Genomic DNA, 9,934 nt, shown 5'->3' with positions numbered 1-9,934 from the left:
CGTCTTTCTATAAATCTTGGTGTGTGTGTGTGTGTGGAGTGCTGGCTTTGTTTCAGTAAGTGGAATGATTGGTTGTGTGGTTGTATCGTGATTGGTAGATTGTTGCTGATTGATGCTGGCTGTATGTCCGTTGTTGTTTTGTGTTGTAACAGCCTGGGTGGGGGGTGGGGCTCATTTGTTGACTAGGGATGGTTTCCAGATGTCTGGTAGGCAAGAGGTATCATCACGTTTATTCATGTTGTGGGGGGGTTTCTCATTTCAATAGCTTCCATAATTATTCTCTTGTTGAAGTGTTCAGTTTTGGAGATTAACCTGGTTCCTTCAAAATTAATTTCATGACCTGTAGCTTTAAGGTGCTGGAAAAGGGAGGAAGTTTTTTCTTTTTTTCTTACTGCGTTCTTGTGTTCTGCAATGTGTGCATTTATTCTCCTGTTCATTTGTCCTATGTATGTTGCAGGGCAGATTTTGCATGGTATTTCACAGATTCCTTGGTTTTCTAGCTGGATTTTGTCTTTGGGGTTTCTTAAGATGTTGGCTATTTTTTGGTCAGTGTTGAAGGCTGTCGTGATATTGTGTTTGTGGAGAATTTTGCTGATTTTATCTGTGGTGCCTTTGATGTAAGGGAGGAGAGCGATGCCGTTTTCCTGTTCTGTGTCTCGGTTTTTGGGGGAGTCTCCCTTTGGATTAGGTTGGTAATTGTTTTTCTTTGGAATCCATTGGAGATTAATACGTTTGTGAGAGTGTGTAATTCAGATTTCAGGTGGTATTTGTCAGCTAGGGGTTTGGTTCTGGAGATGAGCGTCTTGGCTACAGAGTTGATCTGTGCAGGGTGGTGATGGTGCATTTAAGTAGCGATTGGTGTGTGTTTTTTTCTGGTAGATGGTTGTCCTAGGGAGCCATTGGGTTTTTTGTAGATTAGGACTTCCAGAAAAGGAAGTTGGCCGTTTGCTTCTATTTCCATACTGAATTGTATTTTGGGGTGTTGGCTGTTGAGATGTGTGAGGAAGTTGTCCAGTTTTTCTTTCCCGTGTGGCCAAATCACAAAAGTGTAATCAACCTATTTAAGCCAGAATTTGGGTTTGTGTTCAGATTTATCTACGGCGTTAGTTTAAAAATGTTCCATGTATAAGTTTGCGATGACGGGTGAGAGGGGTGATCCCATGGGTGCTCCTTCTATCTGTTTGTATCTTTGTCCATTATGGATGAAGTATGTGTTGGTTAGGCAGTGGTTGGTCAGGTCCAGGATGTGTTTAGGGAGGTTGTGTTTGTTCTGGATAGCTGTCAAGGCTTCTTTTATAGGCACTTGGGTGAAGAGAGATATGACATTGAAGCTCACAAGTAGGTCGCTGGGTTGTAGATTTTGTTCCTTTATTGTTTCTATGAAGTGGAGTGAGTTTTGTAGTGTGAGGTGATGGATTTTGCGTAGGGTTGGAGTTGTTTGACGAGGAATTTGGCAAGATTCTGTAGAGGTGAGCCTATGGAGCCGACTATGGGTCTGAGTGTTGTGCCTTCTTTGTGTATCTTGGGGAGGCCATAGAGTTTGGGGCATCTGGAAGATTTCTCTCTGGGGATGATTCTTTGCTGGATCTCTTCACTGATGGGAGAGGCTTTTATTTTGGATTTGGTGTTTTTTTCCAGGTAGGTGATGGGGTCTGTGTTTAGATGTTTGTCCAGGAGTAGGTTGGATAGTTTGGCTTGGTAGTCAGATGTGTTCATCACCACTGTGGGGTTACCTTTGTCTGCTGGGAGAATGATTATGTTGTTGTCTTTCCTCAGGTTGGTGAGTGCTTTTTCTTCTTGTTGTTGTAAGTTGCTTCTGGGTAGATTACTGGAGCAAAGGATGTTGGAGACTGCAAGTCTGATTTTATTGGCTTAATCTCGGTTGATTTTGGTGAGTGTAGCTTCAACTTCACATATGATTTCTTCAGTGGTGATGTGTTTAGGGGCGACTGCAAAGTTGAATCCTCTGGAAAGGACATTGGTTTCAGCTGTAGTGAGGATTCTGTTTGTTTCATGAGTTGCTGTGGAGAGGGGTTGGGCTTCTGTTGTTTTTCTAGTCTGTGGAGTTTGTTGTTGTGTTTGTCTGTCTTGTAGGAGGTTAAATCCACTCTTTAAATTAATACTTAATTCCAATCTTCAAAAGTAATTCCCTTAGATATCCTCCAGGTTTCCAAGGTTAATCCTCTAAAGCCATACATTACAAAAATATATAGCAATAAATAATACCTCCAAATGTACATTCTTATCAAAAATTTTCATTTTGTTATTCTAGGAGTAAGCATTCACCAGTAGATGGCGCCATCTGTTTAAAATACAATTAATTCCAGTTAATTATTTCCAGATTAATTCAATTTTTTTCCAATTGTTCAATAAACAGTCAAATATCTAGCATTTTAAAATGCCTATTTAAAGTCATGCCAATAAAAATTATATATCCAAACTTCCTGTATTTTGTAATTCTTCCTGGATTCTTCCTATTTGGATATAATTTTACTCTAACACTCTTTGGTCACCTTTTTCAAACATTCCAGAGAGTCCCTTCTTCCGGATTTATTTTATTTTAGCGTCAAATCCTTGTTAAAGTTTAAAAATCACCCCACCCAGTTCCACTCACTGTGTATTCTCCCCGCTCCTGCACAATCTTTGTTTCTTTGGTTGCCCCAACTTCATGGTAGCCATTTTGGCTGCCTTGTCTTCAGTAAAGAGGAAACCCTATGTCAAGCAAGAGAGCCACCACTTTCTGCAGCCTACAGGGAGAATCTCCTTTGTATGTCACTACTACAGAGTGACTTTATTCCCCTGGGAGGTGGGGACAAAGAGAATTTGGCGTGGAGGGTACAAAGTAACACTCCCCTATCCTGACTTCACCGTGATGTCTAACCGGAAGCCCCATCTATAAGCAATTCTTCTTAGCTAATGTATTACATACCCAACTTCTATACATTTATTATAGAGATTTCCTTTTAGCATTGCAAGGCAAAATTTGGAGAGGTATAAATTTCTAATGATCAATGTGCTTCCGTTTGAGTATGATTGCAAAATGTGAAATTAGGTAACTTTGCATTTATAAGCAGGTTAAACTGTTTTTCCCCCTGGCCCAGTCACACAGCTGCTCTCTCATCCCCAGTTAATCAAGGTTGAACTGGAAGGCTGGGGAGGGGGGGGTTCTGAACAACTTGCCCCATTGACAATGGAGCCTCTGGAAGCAGTTACTTCAGGAGGAATGCCACAAGATGCCAATCTTGGTTTATGCTAAAGTCTCTGGGCACCTGTGACAGGGCTGTCTCTGGATTGCAGCCATGTGAGGACAGAGCAAAGTTGGAAAGGGGCTGCCAAGGAAGCACCTGGCTACAGTTCTGCTCAGGCCCTGGAAATGATGCTCTTGGGACCAGGAAGGCTTGCCAGCTGCAGAGAGCTGCCCACATCTGGGGTTCCCTGCAACAACCACTCCTCTTGCTTGTTGCAGAATTAGGGCTATTTGATAAACTGCAGCCTGCATTTGCACAAAATAAATCTATTTGATGTGTTTGGTTTAATGTAATTTGTGGTGCAGGATCAGGGAGGGGGTGGAAGAGGTCACTCCAAAATGCAAGCTAAACAATGTATGCAGCCTGTTCATCTGTCTTTCCATTCCCTTGGCAAAGCTGTTTCTCTGTTTGTGTGGTTAAGAAGCAGAACCTCTCCTGGCAGCGGGAGTCCATGGCAGGGCCCTGTGTTGTCCTCAGGTCTGAGGCTGGCCCTCCTTCGTCCCAGTCCATGGGGCAGGCAGATGCTCTTTCCCTGTCCATCAAAGGGTCTTCCGCTTAGAAGCAGGTAGTAACCGTGCGCCCCCATCCGTGTCAAGGGCCTGCCTCCCCAGAAAGGGCCTGGGTTGGGCACAGCATTAGTGGCAGCCACAGGACTTCACCACCATATTCCGCTTTTTCCTGAGGATAACGTTGTTGTTGCTGTCATAAAAGAGAACAAAGATGGCACTGAGCTTCGTGGGGGCACAGCAGGCCCTGGGAACAGCTTCAGGCTTCATCAGGTGGACCTACAAGGGAAGGAAGATAGTCACTGGAGCAGGCAAAGCCTCCTTCTGCCGGGCTGAGCATCTGGCCTGCAGCCCTCGCCAAGACAAACCCCCCATGCATCCATTCCCCCTGGCCACTCTCCACAAGGAAGTGGAAATGCTTTAAAGAAACATTGGTTCCCAGGAGGAAATGCAGTGGTTTCCATCAGTTGGCCATTTGTCAGCACTGGCAAAAATATGTATTCCCCAAACGTTGAGGCTGCCATTTATGTTGGAAGGCACAGCTGCTGCCTTCAGAGTCCCACGTGCTTCCTGATCTCATCCGTGGCAGGAGGAGGAGGAGGACCTCTCCCACATGGCCAATGGCACTGGGTGGACCACCCAAGGGCACAGGGGGCACAGTTCTTGCTAAAACTGGGTGGGCTGTGTGCATGCACCCAGACAAGAAAGCAACCAGGTTGCCACCTGCAACTTTCCTCTCGCCAGCCCTCATTGAGATGGAGGCAATCAGAAGTTGTTGCCATATGTTGTGTCCACAATCCTCTTAAAAAGTGGGGATGATTCAGCTGTGGCAGCTTTCTCGACCAACACCCACTTCCCCCAGGGTCAGCAGCTAAGAGCCAGTGGTCCCCAGGAGAGGCTCAGAGTAAACCAAGGGGTCCCACCTAAAATAATAACCTAGGTGCAGGGTGTGGAGCTGCAGTTACTGTCCCTTCTTCCTCATCCTGCATATGACAGTCCAACTGCTGGGGGCTTTGGGGGTGGGAGGCGGAGGTGGAGGAGAGGAAGAGGATGAGGATGAGAAGAGGTGAGGGAGAGGAGGATGAGGGAGGAGAAGGAGGAGGTGGTGGAGGTAGAGAGGAGGAGGAGAGGTGGAGGAGAGGAGGAGGAGAAGTGGTGGAGGAGAGGAGGAGGAGGGGAGGTGGAGGAGAGGAGGAGGAGGAGAGGAAGAGAAGAGGGGGAGGAGAGGAGGAGGGGGAAGAGGAGGAGAGGTGGAGGAGGGGAGGAGGAGGAGAAGTGGATGAGAGGAGGAGGGGGAGGTGGAGGAGAGGAGGAGGAGGGGAGGGGGAGGAGGAGAGAAGAGGTGGAGGAGAGGAGGAGGAGAAGTGGTGGAGGAGAGGGGGAGGGGAGGGGAGGACGGGAGGAGGAGGAGACGTGGTGGAGAAGAGGAGGAGGAGGGGAGGAGGAGAAGGAGAGGAGGAGGTGGAGGAGAGGAGGAGAGGAGGTAGAGGAACAGGAGGAGGAGGAGAGGAGGGAGGAGGAGGAGAGGCGGAGGTGGTGGAGGAGAGGAGGTGGAGAGGAGAGGTTGAGGAGAGGAAGAAGAGGAGAAGAGGGGGAGGAGAGGGGGAGGGGGAGAGGAGATGGAGGAGAGGAAGAGGAGAGGAAGAGAAGTAGTGGAGGAGAGGAGGAGGGAAGGAGGAGAAGAGGTGGAGGAGAGAAGGAGGAGGGGAGGGGAGGAGGGGAGGAGGCAAGGAGAAGAAGAGGTGGAGGATGGGAGGTGGAGATGAAGAAGTGGAGGAAAGGAGGGGGGAGGAGGAGGGGGAGGAGGAGAGAAGGGGGGAGGAGGAGAGGAGAGGAGGAAGAGGAGGATTGCTTCTAGTCTTTTCCTACTGAGCTCATGTGCAGAAGGAGATCAGCTCTGACACGTGACTTGCTCCTTTGGTGAGCTCCGCTGGAGAAAGGCCCACTTTGTTCTTAGCAGGCGAGGCTCTCCCAACCTCATGCCAGTGCACTCGAGACCAACCTCGGCCATAGAGCTTTTTTCCTTCGGGTCTGGAGGAAATGTTATTCACCTAGACCAGTGGTTCCCAAACTTGGCAACTTTAAGACTTGTGGACTTCAATTCCCAGAGTTCTCCAGCCAGAAGAGCTAGCTGGAGAATTCTGGGAGTTGAAGTCCACAAGTCTTAAAGTTGCCAAGTTTGGGAACCATTGACCTAGACTATTGGAGAGCCCCCTTTCTGTCTTGGAGAGACCCAAGAAGGGGCAAAACCCATCCTTCTCCACAGGGAGAGGCCCTTTGTGTGCACACCCCTGATCCCAAAGAAGAGAAACTGAACTCCTGCTGCCCTTTTTCCAGCAAGACTCAGTTGCAAGGTGATCTTAGTGAAGGGGAAGAGGGTTGCTGCTGCTCTTTCACCAATAAGGGCTTGGGTGGGGACACCAGGAATCTAGCCCTCCATCCTTCAGCCCTGCTGTTCTCTGGGGAAGAGCCAGCACAGTTGAGGGGAGAAGGTGCTGGAGCTCCCCACGTGTATTTGGGGCCAGGCACTCCTTCCCAGCTCAGTGTATTCCAGAAGAGGGGTGTTGTGGGAAAAACGGGGGGAGGAAGTGCCCGTGACCCGACAAATGCGCGTCCGACAACAGCACGCCCAACAAAACCGTGGCGATAAAAACGCGACGTCGACAGCGCGCCCACAAAGGCACGTCGACAAAAGAGCACCAACAGAAGCGCGATTACGGTTAAGGTAAGGGTTAGGGTAAGGGTAAGGGTTAGGTTTAGGGTTAGGTTTAGAGCGCGCTTCTGTCGGCGCGCTGTTGTCGGCGCGCTTCCGCGCTCATTTGTCAACATGATTTTGAACTCGCAGTTTTTTCCCAGCGGTTTTGTCGGCACGCTTTTGTCAAGCGCGCATTTGTCAGTGAACCGGAAGTGCCTTGTGTGCCCCTTAGAGCTCCTAGAGGAGAGGCCAGAAATAAATCCAACAAAAAATAAAATAGTACAATAAATTGCTGCCCATCCACCCACCTGCTGCCTCCCGCAAGAGATACTGACCAGCGACTGGACGATGGCATGGTTGGTGGCGTTCATGGAGGAATTCAGGGGAAACACACACTCTCCATCACAGTAGAATGCGGGGTAACTCTGGGGGGCAATCACCCAGTCCTGGGGGAGGACGAGGACAAAGGTAAGTCCCTCCACTCCCACTGGCAGGTAGTTTGGCAATTTCCTGAATCATCTGATACTACAAATACCAGAGCTAGAAGTTGTAGGTGGTTTTCAAGAAGAGATTGGACAGCTATTTGTCTGGAATAGTACAGGGTCTCCTCCTTGAGCAAGGGTTGGATTAGAAGACCTCCAAGCTACCTTCCAACTCTATTCTATGCTCTATGTTCTATACTTGGGGGGAGGGGATGAAGTTAACACTTTGTTTTCACTTCCAAAAGGTCAAGCTGAACAGATCAAGCAGAGTTGCAAGAGGGACTTTCCTCCTTGACTGCGGAACAAGAGCCTGGATTTATTTCTCTGAAGCACTTTATGGCCTCAGCATCCTTGCTTGGCATGAGCCAGACCAGAGCCCCTGGGCTACAGGGGCAAAAGGCGGGGGGAGGACGGGCAGAGGTACCTGAACCCACAGTCATGAAGAAGAGAGTTAAAAATGGTTACCAGCCAATCAAAATCTTGAAACTTGACATTCAGTTCATGCCTTCTGCAGACCTGGCTATGTTCAGAAACATGCACATCATCTAAGGAAGGAAAAAGAGAGATGGGTGTTTCTATTATGGAGTTTCTATTAAGGTGGGATCTCCAGCCTTTTGATACTGGGAGGGGGAAGGCAGCTTCCAGCTGTCCTGCCCCACAGGGGGGCGCCCACAGGCTTTCCCTGCCAATTCTTAGCCGCAACTCTGGGAGGTAAAGTCAGGCAAAGGCTTGGTGCCAAGCATGGCTCCATCCGTCCCCATGGCTGCTTTTCTGTCAGCCAGGCCGAGGCACTCTGGCCTCCAGGGGGCAACCTTCCCTGGGCCAGAGAAGGAACAGATTCAAAGACGCCTCTGGATGCAGGGATCGGTTCTGCAAGTAGATTTTGTTAACCTTTCAGACTCCCAGGTGGGCCAAGAGGGCTGGGTGGGGGCTGGGCTGGCAGTGCTGGGAATTTGAGCCCAGGCCAGCCCAGGCCGTCAGGTGAAAACTGCTAGCAGCCATAGCTTGGCCCAACTGCATGCCAGGAAAACGGCTGCTCTCAACTTTCTTCAAGATTGGGGAAGTTGACAGGTGCATTTCTTCCAGGTGTTTGGAGTATATTTGAGAGCCAAGCAAATTCTGCTGAAGCCTGGCAGGTGTGCGGCTGAATTTCCATTAGGCAGCACAGCCAAAGAAGGCTACGAAGCTGCAGGCTGAAGAGGCTCCTTCTGTATCTCCATTCAGACTTGATCAGCATGAAGGAGGCTGTGAGGTTTCCAATTGCTTCTTAAACCCTGAGCTGCCCCTTGGTGGGCAGACGCAGCTCCAGGGCATCCAGAGTGAGGGTGGAAACATCAAGAGGGCACTACAGTGGTGTGATTGAGGCCCCACCTGTATCTAAAGGTGCTGTGCGGGAAAAACAGCTGGAGCTTTGATTGTGGAATCGCCATTTTGACATTTTTGACCAGACCCTGTGATTCCCCCTGGGTAGCTTGGTCAGCCAAGCATCTTCCGTCTTTCTGCTTCTTACCAAAAACCCCTGGGAGCCTGTTGGAGTGCGGGAAGCTGTAGCTCTTCCTGTGCTGCAGTCGTCGTTTTGCCTGCTTGGCTGCTCGGGGGAGTCTGACTTGGTTTTCACTCTCCTGGAAAAAGGTCACCACGAAGGGCTGCTTGGAACGTGGTCCATGGCGACCCAAGAGGCCGGCCAGTCCTGGGTCCACACTCTCTCCTTCAAAAGCCAAAGAACAAACCCTGATAAGGCTGCCAGCCGGAATAACAATGGAGCTCCTTATTGTGATGAGACTGGCACTCCTCCCAGCTGGACTCGCACATAGATAGGGGAGTGGGGGGACAAGCACCCATTTGCAGGTAGAGGCTTCAGAGATGCCCTTCTGAAGCACAAGGCAGAGGGCTGCAGGGTCATGGGGGGGGGAAGGGTGTCTCTTTCCCTCAAAGCATCTGTCTCTAGCACAAAAGAAGGGGGAAAGCAGAGTTTCCGCTGGTGGACAACCAGTTAAATAGGAGCCAGCAGTGTGCAGCAGCAGCCAAAAAAGCCAATGCGATCCTAAATTGCATTAAAAGAGGGATACAATCAAGATCAAGTGAGGTACTAATACCACTCTATAAAGCGTAAGACAACACCTAGAATCCTGCATCCAGTTTTGGTCACCATACTATAAATAAACTCTAGAAAAAGTGCAGAGAAGAGCAACCAGGATGAGGAGGGGACTGGAGACTAAAATATATGACAAATGGTTACAGGAACTGGGCATGGCTAGTCTAGTGAAGAGAAGGACCTGGGAAGACATGGTAGCAGTGTTCCAATATTTGAGGGGCTTCCACAGGGAGGAAGGTATGTGTTTGTCAAACTATTTTCCAAAGTACCTGAAGGCCAAACAAAAAATAATGGATGGAAACTGACCAAGGAGAGATTCAACCTGTGGTGGTATGCTGCCGGTTTAACAACCAGTTTGGTGAGCGTGCACTTTGCTGAAAAATGGTGGATGGGCAGGCCCAGCTCATCATCAGAGCAAATTGGTTCACTCCCTGCTGATCGTCGGAGTTACCGGTTCACACGAACCAGTCTGAACTGGTATAATCCCACCCCTGGATTCAACCTAGAAATAAGGAGGACTTCCGGTTGTACATCCGGTTCCTTTGGAAGCGAGGATCGTGAGTTCTGTGGCCCCAATCCGCTCTCTCCATGTCTGAGGGGTCAAATTGAGCCATAGCCTCTCTGGAGGGGTGGTGAAGTAAAGGAAGACTGCCTGGCAGGTTGAGGAGAGCTGCACCTCTCCTCCCTGACTAGGAAATCACCCTCATCCAAAGACAAGGAGCAGGCAGTAAACATGTCTGCTATGAAGCCGGGGACAACCTGATCACCTAAGTGTGCTAGAGCAGAGAAAGTGAGTAATGTGTGAACTGGGTGAGAGAATACTTTAGATTGAAAAATGACCCCAAGGAATCCAAGGGGGAAGCATAGTTAGAACTATTTGCCAGTGGCGTACAAGCATGTTAAAACAA

The 9,934-nt window shown here is 49.1% G+C and overlaps 1 protein-coding gene across 1 annotated transcript in view; it reads right to left on the bottom strand.

The window, feature by feature from the left end:
- Positions 1-2,296: 2,296 nt before the first annotated feature.
- LOC116515650 (bone morphogenetic protein 8B-like) overlaps positions 2,297-9,934 on the bottom strand; it is a 38,481-nt gene continuing 30,843 nt past the window's right edge. Inside the window, 4 exon segments of the mRNA XM_032227784.1 lie at positions 2,297-4,033; positions 6,785-6,895; positions 7,397-7,476; positions 8,442-8,639. Coding sequence (XP_032083675.1) covers positions 3,884-4,033; positions 6,785-6,895; positions 7,397-7,476; positions 8,442-8,639 — 539 coding nt within the window. The 3' untranslated portion in view covers positions 2,297-3,883.

Source organism: Thamnophis elegans, chromosome 12 (assembly GCF_009769535.1).
Source record: "Thamnophis elegans isolate rThaEle1 chromosome 12, rThaEle1.pri, whole genome shotgun sequence".
Lineage (NCBI taxonomy): Eukaryota > Metazoa > Chordata > Lepidosauria > Squamata > Colubridae > Thamnophis > Thamnophis elegans.
Note: the sequence above shows the minus strand (reverse complement) of the source record. Positions and strands in the feature narration are given on the sequence as shown.